This window comes from Mauremys mutica, chromosome 14 (genome assembly GCF_020497125.1).
Source record: "Mauremys mutica isolate MM-2020 ecotype Southern chromosome 14, ASM2049712v1, whole genome shotgun sequence".
Classification (NCBI taxonomy): domain Eukaryota; kingdom Metazoa; phylum Chordata; order Testudines; family Geoemydidae; genus Mauremys; species Mauremys mutica.
Window position 1 is genome coordinate 7,340,405 of NC_059085.1, and position 16,780 is coordinate 7,357,184.

Below are 16,780 nucleotides of genomic sequence, written 5' to 3' on the forward strand. Positions count from 1 at the left end.
TCCACAGGTATCGAAGATAAGAAAGACCGAGTAGGCCTGCTTCTCTTCTCTCCCCACCCCTGAAGGCCACAGAAGGGTCCTTGCTGAATATTCTAAACTGTGCATGTGCAGTTACTGTAATTACAATACAAACTGGGTAAATGCACATAGAAGCACAGAATATTAGGGTTGGAAGAGAACTCAGGAGGTATCTAGTCCCATCCCCTGCTCAAAGCAGGACCAACCCCAACTAAATCATCTCAGCCAGAGCTTTGTCAAGCCGGGCCTTAAAAACCTCTAAGGATGGAGATTCCACCACCTCCCTAGGTAACCCACTCCAGTGCTTCACCACCCTCCTAGTGAAATAGTGTTTGCTAATATCCAACCTAGACCTCCCCCACTGCAACTTCAGACCATTACTCCTTGTTCTGTCATCTGCTACCACTGAGAACAGTCTAGATCCATCCTCTTTGGAACCTCTCTTCAGGTAGTCAAAGGCTGCTATCAAATCCGCCCCCCCCCTCTTTTCTTCTGCAGACTAAATAAGCCCAGTTCCCTCAGCCTCTCCTTGTAAGTCATGTGCCCCACCCCCCCGATCATTTTCGTTGCCCTCTGCCGGACTCTCTCCAATTTGTCCACATCCTTTCTGTAGTGGGGGGCCCAAAACTGGATGCAGTACTCCAGATGTGGCCTTACCAGTGCCGAATAGAGGGAAATTATTTCCCTCGATCTGCTGGCAATTCTCCTACTAATGCAGCCCAATATGTCGTTAGCTTTCTTGGCAACAAGGGCACACTGCTGACTGATATCCAGCTTCTCATCCACTGTAATACCCAGGTCCTTTTCTGCAGAACTGCTGCCTTGGCACCCGGTCCCTAGTCTGTAGCAGTGCATGGGATTTGTCCATGCGAAGTGCAGGACTCTGCACTTGTCCTTGTTGAACCTCATCAGATTTCTTTTAGCCCAGTGCTCCAATTTGTGTAGGTCACTCTGGACCCTATCCCTACCCTCCAGCGTATCTGCCTCTCCCCAGAGCTTAGTGTCATCTGCGAACTTGCTGAGGATGCAATCCCATCCCATCATCCAGATCATTAATCAAGATGTTGAATAAAACTGGCCCCAGGACAGACCCCTTGGGCTACTCTGCTTGATACTGTTGAGCACGATGACCTAGCCAGCTTTCTGTCCACCTTATAGTCCATTCATACAATCCATACTTTTTTTTAACTTGCTGACAAGAATACTGTGGGAGACTGTATCAAAAGCTTTGCTAAAGTCAAAGTATATCCCATCCACTGCTTCCCCCATATCCACAGAGCCAGTTATCTCATCATAGAAGGCAATCAGATTGGTCAGGCATGACTTGCCCTTGGTGAATCCACATTTACTGTTCCTGATCACCTTCCTCTCCTCCAAGTGCTTCAAAATGGATTCCTTGAGGACCTGCTCCATGATTTTTTTTTTTTTTCAGGGACTGAGGTGAGGCTGTAGTTCCCCGGGTTCTCCTCCTTCCCTTTTTTAAAGATGAGCACTAGATTTGCCTTTTTTCCAATTGTCCAGGACCTCCCCTGATTGCCACGAGTTTTCAAAGGCACATGCTAATGGATAGTTAAATTAATAGAAGGGACGATTTATCTAATCTGACCTGTACAGTGCAGAAGCTGGGACTGGACAACGGGATGGATCATGTTGTTCAATGCCCTGTTCTGTTCACTTCTTCTGAAGCATCTGGTATTGGCCATTGCCAGAAGGCAAGATACTGAGCTAGCTAGATCATTGGTGTGACTCAGTTTGGCCATTCTTATGGGTTTGATGCAGAAATTGTATCTTGAATTTAACACTAGATACCTTTCTAAAAGATTAAATCCTGGAGAATCCACCACTTCCCTAGTTAAATTGTACCTTATTGTAGCTGAATTTTTGTCCATCTTCAGCTTCCAGTCATCAGCTCTTGTTCTGTCTGCTAGCTGAGAACCCTTCACTGGTCAAGCACCTCTTATCCTTTTCTTGGATAAACTAAATAGATTCAAGGAGCTCACACCGTAAGGTAGGTTTTTCCAGACCTCGAATTATTCTTGTGGCTCTTCTCTGAACCCTTTTCTAATTTAATATTCTTTGTTTGAACACCAGAACTGGACACAGTATCCAGCAATGGCATTATCAGTGCTGTATGTAAAGGTAATGTCACCTCCTCCTTACCTTGCTCGAGATTCCCCTGCTAATATGTCCAAAGACTGTTAATCTTTTTAGCACTCCATGATGCTATGGCTCAAGTTTGGTTGGTTTTCATAGACTCTAGGACTGGAAGGGATCTCGAGAGGTCATCGAGTCCAGTCCCCTGCCCTCATGGTGGACCAAATACTGTCTAGACCATCCCTGATAGACATTTATCTAACCTACTCTTAAATATCTCCAGAGATGGAGATTCCACAACCTCCCTAGGCAATTTATTCCAGTGTTTAACCACCCTGACAGGAACTTTTTCCTAATGTCCAACCTAAACCTCCCTTGCTGCAGTTTAAGCCCATTGGTTCCTGTTCTATCCTTAGAGGCGAAGGTGAACAAGTTTTCTCCCTCCTCCTGATGACACCCTTTTAGATACCTGAAAACTGCTATCATGTCCCCTCTCAGTCTTCTCTTTTCCAAACTAAACAAACCCAATTCTCTCAGCCTTCCTTCGTAGGTCATGTTCTCTAGACCTTTAATCATTCTTGTTGCTCTTCTCTGGACCCTCTCCAGTTTCTCTACATCTTTCTTGAAACACGGTGCCCAGAACTGGACACAATACTCCAGTTGAGGCCTGACCAGCGCAGAGTAGAGCAGAAGAATGACTTCTCGTGTCTTGCTCACAACACACCTGTTAATGCATCCCAGAATCACGTTTGCTTTTTTTTGCAACAGCATCATGCTGTTGACTCATATTTAGCTTGTGGTCCACTATAACCCCTAGATCCCTTTCTGCCATACTCCTTCCTAGACAGTCTCTTCCCATTCTGTATGTTATGGTTTCCACCATAACACCCAAGTCCCTTTGAGTCTTTGCTTTCCAGGATATAGTCCCCCTTCCTGTATGCAAGATCTACAGTCTCTATTTTTAAATTTTGCATCCTGGTTTGTTAAAGTATTCAGATGAACCCATTTCTACAGACCAAGCCATCCAGATTGGTCTGTAGAAATGACCCGTCCATATTTAGTGCTCCACTAATGTGCAATCCGTAAAATTTACTAGCAGTGACTTCATATTTTCTTCAGTATCTTTATCAATGATGTGGAATAGCATTGGGACAAGCACAAATCCCTGCCAGACCCCCACTGGAAATGCCCTCAGTGGATTAGTATTGTCCTTTTAAAATTACTTTGAGCTCCATCAGCTGTTTTTTTAATCTGCTTGATGTATGCTCCATTGAACGCTGTCTAGTGATAACTTTACTCTGAATGTTGTGTAGTTGAGTAACTGCATGTGCAGCTGGCTGTAACTATGCATACAGGTTAAGGGCACAGTTCAGAAAAATCAGGCCCTTAGACATACCTAGCTCATTTCTGAGTCTTTCCAGTGGTGATGGATATGCACCCAACCTTGGTAGCTACTCTTATTCTTGGTGTAAAGCTGAGTTGTTACTCTTGCCCTACCACTGAATTGTGTATCTCAAACTCTTTGGATTCCAAGAAACCAGGGAGAGGTTTTTGGATAGCATGTTCACATCTGGTTCAACTAAACTTCCCTGCCTATCCCTTTCCACCTCCAACCCCTTAATCCCTAGGAGAATGGCATTGCCTCGCTACTGCTCTGACAAGATGAAGCTAAAGGCAGAAGAACACACTGTACTAGAGCAGCTAGTAACCCTTTGAGAAACAAATTATTCTAAATTACTTAAAATTTGAGTCCCATGGAGATGCATCAAAAATCTTACCTGAGCCAAAAGTGTTTATCTTGACAAAGGAGAGATTGTCACATTGGGGTTATCTGATTGCTGGCAATGCAGCTTGCAATGGGTCAGCTGGCATTGCAGGGGGAGCTGAGGAACAGAACTGGTGTCTGGAGTCGGGGAGTCGACTTGTGCACTTGCTTTATCATTCAGATTTTCTTGACTCTCTCGTACTAGGCGTTCCCTCCCCAAGGAAACACATTCTGTTCCTCTTCACCAGCTCCATCTCTGCCCCTTGACATAAGACTTGACTTTAACATAGTGCAGTGTTACTCAGATCCAGCTGATGACCAGCACCTGCTTGCAAAACTAAACTGACTTTGCTGCCACTTCAGCAGATTCTGAAATTCCCAAGGTGGTAGTCTGGGTTCCCCTGGTTTCCGAAATTGGTGTCTTGATCTGTACAAGGCACCATGCACAGAGCAAACGCGCCTCTTTACAGATGTATCCTTTTCATCATAACTGTATCTGAGCCACATGAGATCCTGACTTCTCCCTATTAAAAACTCACAGAGAAGGGTCCCTGCAATGAAGCCTGAGGCCAAAGCACTGGTGGGCACAATAAAGCACTTGGTTTTCAAATGTGCTTGTAGATACATCTCTAAGAATGATAGTAGCCCTCAAACGCAGGCAGATTATCAGCACACAGGACTATAAACATGGGGGGTGCAAATTTAAATGGTTAAGGAGAGAGAGGGCAGATGTGTTTTGAGACCTCTCAATTTTTTTCTAGGGTGGAGGGGGAGGGCATTGCTTGAGGGAAAACAAAGTTGGGACTAAGATAAATGGCTGACTTCTTCGTGGGCTTGGATTTGCACTTGGTAGGAATTACAATGAGCTGAATTATGCAATAGAAAAGCAGAGGTACCTCTCTGAGCAGCAGGTGTCACTGTGTGCCAGCGTAAGTGGGGAATACTCAGATCAAAGCACAGTGTTTGCTGGAGCTTTTTCTTTCTGTAATAGTTCAAAACAAAAATATCCTGAATAGTGGTTTCTGCTTTTCAGATTTGAAGCTGCACCTCCAGAGCACAGATTATGGGAACTTCCTGGCCAACGAAGCCTCCCCCCTTACTGTGTCTGTCATAGATGACAAGCTGAAGGAGAAGATGGTGGTGGAGTTTCGTCACATGAGGAACCACGCGTATGAGCCATTGGCGAGTTTCCTGGACTTCATCACGTGAGTACGAGCTGCTCCACAGCAGCACGTGGAAGCAGACTTTGCTGAGTTTCCTGACTTGAAAGGGCCTTTCTCACCTGATGGGCAGAACAGCTGTAGGCTTGCAAGTTTGTGATGAAATTGCCCTGGGATCCTGTTGGCAGCGTCCTCTGGCTGCACAGTGCCGTGGGCAGATGTGTATTCCAAAGGCTTCCACTCCAAAGGTTCTCCAGGTGTCTCCCCTGCTAACACAACTGCCAAGATCTGCTTCAGTACAGACTGACTTCATCTTTCTTTTCAAAGCTTTCCATGGGCATTGAGATCTTCCAGTTTAAAATAAACCCAGGAGCTGCCATGCTAGTGTGGTCACACCGAAAAAGCAGCCTTGTGTGCATAGGTGGCTCTGACACTTAACAGACGATAAGGCAGCGTACAAGTCTGACTGTTCACTTGCACTAAGGTTAATCAGAGGCCAGTTGCAAAGCCTTAAATAGTTCAAGACTCGTTGCAGATATCTGGGAGTGGTGACCCGTCCCTCCCCCCCCCCCTTGTATTCTCTATCCACTCCCAGTTGTACTGGTCCCCTCCTCACATGTAGATGAGGTGAAAGGTACAGCAATTCCACAGCAAACCTGGAGAAAATCTTTGCTGGAAAGTGAGTGGGCTGAAGTGGTGTGTTTTGCAAGTGATTTGTAGGTTTTAAGACCAGAAGAGGCCATTACGATCTATTCTACAGTCTTTGATATCTCCTTGTGGATGTCTAGCTGTTACCTCAAACTCCACCTGGCAAAGCGAGAGTTCCTAATCTTCCCCCTCCCCTCTCTACTGCCTTTCTCCATCTCTGGGGACAACACCTGTGCACCCAGGCCTGTAACCTGAGTGCCATCTCTGCCTGGATGCTAAAGGAGAGCTCCGAGTCAGTGTCTCTAAATCTTGCCGATTCTTTCTGCATAATGTCTCTGAGATCTGGCCTTTCCTATCTGTCCACACAGCTAAAACTCTTGTCCAGGTTCTCATCTTGCCAGCGTCCTCCTCCTCTGGCTTTGACACATGCACCCTTGCCTCGCTCATATCCATTCAGAATGGTGCTGCAGATGTCATTTTCCTAACCCGTCGCTTTGCCCCCAAGGCCCCTGTGTTTGAATCTGCCCAGGGCTCTTCTCTGAGCCCTGTCCAGCTTTGGGCACCAGCACCGGCCACAGTGTCCAGTAGCAGTCTCAGCAGTGCTATATGCACAGGTAATACCTTCTCCCTGCTCCTTCTCTGTGTATGCATCATGGGTCACGGCAGCTGCCTAGCACAGCATCATGCTAGAAGCTGATGTTCGGTTGGCTAATACCGTGATCCAAGTCCTTTTCAGAGTCCCTGCTTTCCAGCATGCAGCCCCCTCAGCCAGTAAGTGTGTCCTAGATTCTTTGTTCCTAGATTTACAAGTCTGCATTTAGCTGTAATAAAATACCCGTTTCTGTACTCCTCTTACCATGCAGTCCAGATTGTGCTGTGTATGTGATGAGTCATTATTTATCACCCAACCAGTCTGTCTACAAGCAGGAAAAAAAATTATTGATACAGCATATTTGATTGGCCAAGACAGATCCCTGGAAGATTCCCCTTGAAACACCCCCCCATTGACAATGACTTTGAGACATGTCAGCCAGTTTATAATCCCTTGAATATGTGCTACACCAGGGGTTCTCAAACTGGAGGTTCGGACCCCTCGGGGTCACGAGGTCATTACATGGGGGGTTGCGAGCTGTCAATCTCCACCCCAAACCCCACTTGCCACCAGCATTTATAATGGTGTTTAAATGTATAAAAAAGTGTGTTTAATTTATTGTGGGGGTCGCACTCAGAGGCTTGTGATGTGAAAGGGGTCACCGGTAAAAAAGTTTGAGACCCACTGTGCTACTGATTTTATGTAGTGCTAGTTTTTAATCAGTCTTTCTGTGCTAAATCAAAGTATATTTCATTACCTTAATAAACCAAACTTGCAATCTCTTCAGATACCAAGTTCATTTGACAAGATCCATTTTCCATACAATCCTATTGATTGGTATAGATTATATTTCCATTCTTTGATAGTCCTGTATCACCCCCTTCATTGTTTTCACTTGGGTTTGATGTCTGATCAATAACTGCTTGTCTTATCCCGTTTGTTCCTTTAAAATATTGGGAGAATAGTGGATTTTTCCCTGCCCCCAAGTTTTTGAAGATTTATTAAAAATGATCAAGATCCATAGAGCTCCTCGGTAAATGGTTAAAACCCATGTGTGCAAGTTTTCTGTGCTTGCTAATTTTCAATAATCTAAATTGAATAGATGCTGTTTATAATCCTCTTTACTGCTGAAATAGAAAGTACCTTCTCATTATGATACATCATCCAGCTTTCCAAATACCGGTAATAAATATTTATTGAGCACTTCTGTCTTCTCTGCTTTATTACTGACAACTTACTATCTGTAACTAGGGATGGACCCATACCAGTGTTAAGATTCTTTTTATTCTTTTTTGTTTTGTTTTGTGTTTTGTTTTTTACCCTACAGGCCAAATATTGCCTGCAGAAACCTTTGTAGCTTCCTTTATTAACTGTCTGCGCTTCTTAACTTTATAATTTATATTCTTTGTCATCAGCTGATCCTAGTTTCCATTTTCTGTGGTGCTTTGTAAGTATGAAAGGTGTGTGTGTGTGTGTGTGTGTGTGTGTGTGTGTCAATTTTGTACATATGCCAAGATGCCAGTTAAATTTTAAAGCGGAAATCTAACAAACTAGGTTTGCCAATTTGATAGTGTTATAGCCAATATTAGAATGAATCTAATAGGATAACCCCTTCTTATTGAGTTCAGGGAGCATTTGCTTACGACCTTTAACACTAGGTTCTTTTCAGATCAACTTTTAACTTGAACAGTATTTCTGAAATCGAAACACTTCATTATTCTTAACCAATCAATTTATTAATGCACCCAGAACCACATCAATACTTCACCAGTAAAGTGTAGACACAACCAATGTTCTAGCTGTGTACTGATCACACCAATACTGGCTTGCAATCAGTTGTCCCAGACTGTGACTGCGGCTCAGCAGTTATGCCAAGGAACACTGCAAATCACCAAGATTTCTTATTGTAGTTATAATAATGAACCATCAGTTCTTTAGTACCTAACACACTTATCACACTTCCAGTATTTCTCCAAGGAGTAAAGATGTACTTGTCTTTAAGGCACTTGTGGGAATATATGGGCCCTGCTATTTGAATGCATTGGTCCAAAAGGGACACATTTAGAATATCAAAAGCAATTGCTTAAAGTTATGGCTCAAATCTCTCTAGGCCAATTTGCTTGGATTTATAAAGGAGGGAATGCATCTAGCACTAGTTAACATCTAAAATGTGGTTATGTGAGGTCTCATTAAAGAATGTGGACTCAGCAAGGTAGCCCTCAGTTATAGATGTTAAAGAACAAAAGAGGAAATACAGTCTTTGAAATCATAGAATCGTAGGACTGGAAGGGACCTCGAGAGTCCAGCCCCCTGCACTCAAGGCAGGACTAAGTATTATCTAGATCATCTCTGGCAGGTATTTAACATGCTCTTAAAATCTCTAATGATGGAGATTTCACAACCTCTCTACGCAACTTATTCCAGGGTTTAACCCCTCTGATAGTTAGGAAGTTTTTCCTAATGTCCAGCTTAAACTGCCATTGCTGCAATTTAAGCCCATTGCTGCTTGTCCTATCCCCAGAGGCTGAGAACAATTTTTCTCCCGCCAACAACATTTTACATACTTAAACTGTTATGTCCCCTCTGTCTGTCTGTCTTCAAACTAAACAAACCCAATTTTTCAATCTTCCCTCATGGGTCATGTTTTCTAGAGCCTTAATTGTTTTTGTTGCTCTTCTCTGGACTGTCTCCAATTTTTCTTTCCTGAAATGTGGTGCCCAGAACTGGACACACTGCTCCAGTTGAGGCCTAATCAGCGTGGAGTAGAGCTGAAGAATTATTTCTCGTGTCTTGCTTACAACACTCCTGCTAATACAGCCCAGAATGATGTGGTTTTTTTGTTTTGTTTCTTTGCGCAACAGTGTTACACTGACTCATATTTAGCTGTGATCCACTATGACCCCCAGATCCCTTTCCGCGGTGCTCCTTCCTAGGCAGTCATTGCCCATTCTGTACGTGTGCCACTGATTTGTTCCTTCCTAAGTGGAGCACTTTACATTTGTCCTTATTGAAATTCATCCTATTGACTTCGGACCATTCCTCCAGTTTGTCCAGATCATTTTGAATTTTAATCCTATCCTCCAAAGCACTTGCAACCCCTCCCAGCTCCTTCTGATCCAGTTAACCCTGGGATGAGGGTAGAGCCCTTTTTTCAATATGTCTGGTCCAGGCACCTGGCACACTGGGATTCTGCAGCTTAGTGGGTTCAGTCCATGCTTGGTCATGGGGCGCTGGACAAGGGGCGAGGCTGTCCATGGCGGTCCAGCGAGCTCTGGGGTCCCACACTCCACAGCTCTTGGGAGGGGACCACCAGCTGATTTCTGTTGGCTATTTTCCAACCGGGTGCTCAGATTTCATCTCGCTGCTTCTGTTGGCATCCAGAAGACAGCGTTGGTGTATAACAAATTTCTTCAATCCTTGTCATCTTGGAGGCTTTTTATATTTGATTCATTTTAAGGATTGTATTTCGGTATTAGCTCGTGTTATTAATTGGAATCAAGCAATTTCTTTTAATCAAACTTATACCCTGGTTTGTGATTCTTTAACTTTCCTTTTTGTGCTATACAATGCCAGTGTCTCCAGGTCTGCAACAATCATTTGTATTTCATACATTCTTCGACTGTATAGGAGCATCTCACATTATTTAGGGCTTACAATAGAACAATAAACATTCACTTAGAGTTTGTCTGAGTCACAGGGCAGACAAATGTGCAGCTTCTGATTTGAGGTGGAGGACATGACTGGAGATAACATGGTGTATGCTATTTATAAGGCAAACAAATGTATTGTTTTGTCACTTGGGGTGAAAACATGTGATTTGCATTTCTTGGGTTAACAAGCAGTGCCTATATGACCTCCAATCTCAAGTTATTTCTCGCAGCTTCCCCACCCATCTCTTGATCCATTCATAGTGGGCCACTTTGCATTACAAAGCATAGTGTTTGGCAACTTGTTTGGAGTTCTTCTTAATTAGGTTGGGAGGGTGAAAGATTTTATCCATATACAAATTCTGAGAGACTCTTGCCAAAGCAGTTACTCAGCCATTTTTCTGTTCTTGGGAAGTGAAAATCCTAATCTTAGCTGATCTGCCGCCCTTAGACAAAGTGTCTCATGATGCGAATTATTTTCTGATTGTTTTTACTTACTAGGTAGGTCCTATTTTGGGATAAACAGAGGTGGAGAGCTTTTCTAATTTTGAAGGGCCAGAGGGAATTAATAGTTATTAATCATTCAAGTTCTCTGTACTCCTTACAGCTTGTGCTTTTTTGGGGGGACAGGGGGGAACATTTTTTGTGAATGAGGAATTGTGGATTTTTAGGCATCTCACAAAGTGTTCTTACACAACTCCTGATTTTTTTTTCCACACTTCTGATTAAACTTTTTTTTCCATTTTTGGTTTGGGAAATTCACTGTTTTAAAAAATCAAAGGCACATAGTAGCAACTGCAGAGGTGTAGGGTTCCAAGCTAAGCTTAAAATGGTGCATTGATTCTAGCTCTTCTTTTAGCATGTGGCCTTTCAGTCTGAAAAACCCCACTGTTCGTTCACACTCTTTCAATTGTCGGTACAGGTTTTTCTTTTCACATCCTTCTAAAAGGAAGCCATTTAAAGTGGGCTCTGGCTGAAATTTGTTCTTGACGGTCCAATCTTTCATTGTTGACTGTCTTTTTAAAAAAACATGGTCTACGCACAACACGGCAGAGGTGGCTCTTGAGAAGATCTGGCGCAATGGGTAGCGGTCTCAAAAACGGTATTTGGGATAATATTTTAGCTGTTGTTGGTCATGACCAGAAGCTTATGAGCTGTGCCCCTAAAGCGGACTGAGGGCCAGCCCTGTGAAACCATCTTCATCAGCCACTGTATCGGTCAGATTTTTTCCTACAGCAGAGGAGAGTCTGTGCACAGTTGCTGAAGGACTGTCCTCCACCAGGATGGGGATAAGAGATTCAGTTAACTTAAGCAATAAAAAAATCCCCAGGAAACTAAAGGCCAGACTTGGTTGTGACGTAGTTAGGGCTGTACAATGTACCTGTTACAAATCCACAGAAGCAGCCACCTAACAAACAGTACATCCTTCAGTGTCCATTCAGACCCTACTGTACACCATAGACCAAATGCCATAACCTTCTCCCTGGCCCGCTAGAGGCCCCAGCTTTCCAGCACTGCTGTAACTGCTACCAAGTTACCCTCTCCTAACACAACCAACTACAGCACCAAACATCCACCACTACTGGTGCTCGGGGAAAGTCACGCAATGAAGGGTGGTTGATGTGGGCAGAGTTAATAGATTCATAGTTTAAGGCCAGAGGGGATCATCTGACCTCCTGTCTATCACAGGCTAGAGAATTTCGCCCACCTATCCCTGTATTGAGCCCAGTACTTTAGTCAAAGGCAAAGTTATCTTCCAGAAAAGATCTCACAAAACTAAGTGATTGGGCAACAAAATGGCAAATGAAATTTAATGTGGATAAATGTAAAGTAATGCACATTGGAAAAAAATAACCCCAACTATACATACAACATGATGGGGGCTAATTTAGCTACAACGAGTCAGGAAAAAGATCTTGGAGTTATCGTGGATAGTTCTCTGAAGATGTCCACGCAGTGTGCAGAGGCGGTCAAAAAAGCAAACAGGATGTTAGGAATCATTAAAAAGGGGATAGAGAATAAGACTGAGAATATATTATTGCCCTTATATAAATCCATGGTACGCCCACATCTCGAATACTGTGTACAGATGTGGTCTCCTCACCTCAAAAAAGATATTCTAGCACTAGAAAAGGTTCAGAAAAGAGCAACTAAAATGATTAGGGGTTTAGAGAGGGTCCCATATGAGGAAAGATTAAAGAGGCTAGGACTCTTCAGTTTGGAAAAGAGAAGACTAAGGGGGGACATGATAGAGGTATATAAAATCATGAGTGATGTTGAGAAAGTGGATAAGGAAAAGTTATTTACTTATTCCCATAATACAAGAACTAGGGGTCACCAAATGAAATTAATAGGCAGCAGGTTTAAAACAAATAAAAGGAAGTTCTTCTTCACGCAGCGCACAGTCAACTTGTGGAACTCCTTACCTGAGGAGGTTGTGAAGGCTAGGACTATAACAATGTTTAAAAGGGGACTGGATAAATTCATGGTGGCTAAGTCCATAAATGGCTATTAGCCAGGATGGGTAAGAATGGTGTCCCTAGCCTCTGTTCGTCAGAGGATGGAGATGGATGGCAGGAGAGAGATCACTTGATCATTGCCTGTTAGGTTCACTCCCTCAGGGGCACCTGGCATTGGCCACTGTCGGTAGACAGATACTGGGCTAGATGGACCTTTGGTCTGACCCGGTACGGCCTTTCTTATGTTCTTATGTAAAGGCATCCCATCTGGATTTGAAGATCTCCTGAGATGCAGAATCCACCACTTCCCTTGGTAGTTTGTTCCAGTGATTGACACCCCCACTGCCTTATTCTCATTTGAATGTATCTGGCTTGAGGTTGCCGTGCACAGCTAGGGCCATGACAATGGAACGAGGTGGAGGAGTAGGGGGACGTCCTGTGAGATGGATTAAATGTACACTTACCTGCTTCTGTGAGTGTCTCAGGTATAGCAACCGGAACTGCTTCACAGTGGAGTGGTGTGTGTGTGTATATATGTGTTACTGGCTGGGATTCTGTTGACACACAACAAATATAACCGTGTCTTAGTCACTCATACCTACGATTTAGTCAGAGGTCACGGATTCCGTGACTTTACCAGACCTTGGAGACTTCTAGGGCTTCAGGAGGAGGAGGCAGGACTGTGTTCCCCTGCCCTGCAACTAGGGCTGGCTGGAACCAGGACCCTGCAGCCCCAGCCCCACGGCTTCCCCCAGAGGCTGCAGTCGGGGCTGTGCGCCCTAACCCTGCATCCCGGGCTTAGTGGAGGCTCCAGCTGGGGCCATGCGCCCCAGCCCCATGGTTTTCTCCGGGGGCTGCAGCTGGGGCCACGTGCCGGGCGCCCCCCTTGCAGGTTCCTAGGACCTTGTGTCTCCTCTCTTCTCTCTTCCCCGCCCCCCTGTGGCCAGGGCTTGGGGGGCCTGCAGTCGGGGCTGCACATCCCTGTCCCGCGGGTGCGGCCAGCTCTGGAGCCGGGGCTGTGTGCCCCCCCATGGCTGTGCCCCCTGCTGCAGCCACTGGAGCTGGCCCTGCCATGCTGCCCCCTTTCCCCCCAGGACTCCATTCCTCGCACCTACTTAGCCCTGCCACACACACACCCTCCGGTTATTTTTAGTAAAGTAATGGACAGGTCATGGGCTCTGTGAATTTTATTTGCTGCCCGTGACCTGTTCATGACTTTTACTAATATAACCGTGATAAAATTTTAGCCTTAATCATACCTAGGTGACCATTGATCACTCTGCTAAAAATCATTGGTCATCTGTATATGAGAATGAGGTCTCATGCTGAATCGCCCCAAGGTGGGAATAGTATTACTCCAGTTAGAAAACTCACCTGGAATTTGCAGACACTGGAAGGAGGTTGTACTGCTGGCAGCATGAGGTCTCCAGCGTGTGACCCTGGCTGAAGGGCACTGTGATTTGCCTTTCACCTTTAAACACACGCGATGGTGAGCTCCTTCCTCTCCCCCACCCCTCCGAAGGTGGCAGTGGGGTAACTTGCACTGGTATTTTTCTGTCCCTAAGTCCCACTTAGGTCAACAGAGAAATCTCAGCATCAGACGGACTTGTCAAATCTGGCAGTGTGAGTGACCTTGAAAACATTCCTCCCTTGGGCCTGTTGTGACCTGCAGCTGTGCATGCATCCCACTGCCACAGGGGGAGGACTGCAGTATCCCCCCTCGGGGGGACTCAGGCCGCACTGGGACAGGCCTGTGACATGTAGCTCCCAGTCAGGTGCAGGTGGCGGTACGCTGACCCCATGTGTGTGCACCTCTGGCGGCGACAGCCAGCTTCTGTACTGTGACTAGCGCTGAGCATGGGGATGGTTTTCTCCATGGCCTGGGGCAACCAGAGAATCATAGAGATGTGGGGCTGGAAGGGCCCTTTAGAGGTCATCTAGTCCAGCCCCTCCACTGAGCCAGGACTGCTGACACCTAGACCATCCGCGGAGACTCTCCAGTCTGTCCACATCTTTCCTAAGGTGTGGTGCCTAGAGTGTGAGCCAGTACTCCAGCTAACGCCTCAGCCGTGCCAGGGGGAGTGGGATAATTATTACCTCCTGTGTCCCACTTAAGACACTCCTGTTAATACACCCCAAAATATTTGTGGTTTTTCAGAGCTGCATCACTTTGTTGACTTGTATTCAATTTGCTACCTACTCTAACCCCCAGATCCTTTCCAGCAGTACTATCGATTGGTCACTAACTCCTCATTTTGTAGTTTCCTTCCGAAGTGTAGTAAGGTGCACTTGTCAATACTGAATTTAATCTTGTTGATTTCAGCGCAGTTCTCCAGTTTTCCCAAGGCTGTTTGAATTCTAATCCTGTCCTCCAAAGTGCTTGCAGCACCTCTCCCTTTGATGTCACCCACAAATTTTATAAGCATACTCTCTCCACTCAGTTATCCAAGTCCTTAATGAAAATATTGAATAGGATCGGAACCAGGACTGCCTTCTGTGGGATGCCACTAGATACGCCCTCCCAGTTTGACAGTGAACCATTAACTACTTTTTCAACCAGTTGTGCACCCATCTTATAGTGATTTTGTCTAGACCACGTTTCCCTAGCTTGCTTATGAGGCTGTCATGTTGAGATTGTGTCAAAAGCCGTACTAAAATCAAGCTATATCACATCTACTGCTTCCCCCATCCACTAAGTCAGTAACCCTGTCGCAGAAGGAAATTAGGTTGGTTTGGTGTGATTTGTTCTTGACGGATCCATGTTGACTATTCTTTATAACCCAATTATCTTCTAGGTTCTTACAAATTAATTGTTTAATTTAGTACAGTATCTTTCTAGGTAATGAAGTTAGGCTGGCTGATCTGTAATTCTCTGGATCTTGTGTTCCTTTTTTTAAACACAGGTTTTCCCTTCAGTCCTCTGGGACCTCACCTATCTTGCACGAGTTCTCGAAGCTAATAGATAACTGTTCTGAGACCTGTTCTTTCCCTCTTCTGGCTTTCATTCCTCCCTCCCTGCTCCCGTTAATATTGTTTTAAGTATGTGGTCACCATGAATGTTTATAGTGAAGACAAGCAAAACAGGCACTAAACACCTCCGCCTTTGTGATATCCTGAGTTATTAGCTCTCCTTCCCTGCTAAGTAGTTTACCTATACTTCCGTCATCGGTCTCTTGTTCCTGAAGTGTTTATATAACCTTTTCTTATTGCCTTTTATGTCCCTTGCGAAGTGTAACTTATTTTGTGCCTTGTCCTTTCTGAACTTAGCCTGGTGCAGTCCTGATCATTCCAGATTTTATTTGCCAAAGACAGTACAGTGTGTTCCTTTGCCCTGTTGTTGGTTTTTTTACTAGTTGCTTTGCCAGGGAATGGCAACACTAAAACAAACATCTCTACAGTGAAAACATTTTACAGTTGATTGCAAATTGAACTGAAGAGCATAAAACCATCTTTCTTGGCCTGTCTTTCTTTCATGTTAGTTTACTGTTGGTGCCCTCATGCTGGCCTTTGGCGTTGGTAGAAAGTGCTGCCTTAGTAATATTCCCAGCCCCTGCCAGCTGGGGAGCTTGGGAATGAGTTGGGATGTGAATGCTGCTCCCCTGAGCTGGCCTCGTGTTTTATATGGGGTTTTAGCCTGCCCTTGTCAGGATATTGGATGGTCTTCCAGTTGTGCATTAAGTGAGGTGACTCTCACCTGTCACACATGTGGCTCCTTCCCTAGAGGGAGAATTGTGTGTGCACTGGAAGGTTTTGGTTTGGTAGGGTTTTGCTTGGGGGATTTTTTTAAATGTCCATACTGCTCTGCGAGCCTGGCACTTACAGTAGAAGGTGGGGAGGTTTGGGATGGTCCTTTAGTTCCTGGGGTGGTTCGTTCCCCAGACTGCTCCCCCCACCCCAAGAAAGCTCTGTCTCTTGCCTAGACGTGTTTTGCCCTGATGGTCAATAGGTCCCATGGTGCCTTAGGAGCCAAGATGTCAACCAAGTTCCTCATTTCAGAGCTTTGATTTCTATAGGAGACAACCAGCAAAGTTGGGTTGCGTATTCACATATAAGCATAGCCAGCAGAGCTGTGCGTCATTTGTATGCTGCAAAGCCAGCCAGGGAAATTGCCATGGGTCTCCTGTGTGGACTCTGCGCTGTGCAGAAGCACTGGGAGTGGAGAGAAGCTTCTCAGGAATGGAACGGCAACGTGATCTTGCAGAGGATTTTTCTTATCAGATGATATTAAGCTACTTCATCAGTGCTAGTGACCTGTTAACCCAGTGTAAGGGAAAGGGTGCTGCATGCTTCACACCAGCCACTTTTATCTGTGACCAATAATCAATCTCTTATTGCAAGGAGTGTCTCTTCCTGATTCTTTTATGCCTTTTGTAACAACTTTCAGACTCATAGGCACA

The 16,780-nt window shown here is 44.9% G+C and overlaps 1 protein-coding gene across 1 annotated transcript in view; it reads left to right on the forward strand.

Moving 5' to 3' along the window:
- The window catches only part of ATP6V0D1 (ATPase H+ transporting V0 subunit d1), a 75,227-nt gene that overhangs the window by 29,836 nt on the left and 28,611 nt on the right, over positions 1–16,780 (forward strand). Inside the window, exon 2 of the mRNA XM_044987469.1 lies at positions 4,911–5,082. Within this exon, the coding sequence (XP_044843404.1) occupies positions 4,911–5,082 (172 nt within the window). The remainder of the gene's footprint in view (positions 1–4,910; positions 5,083–16,780) is intronic.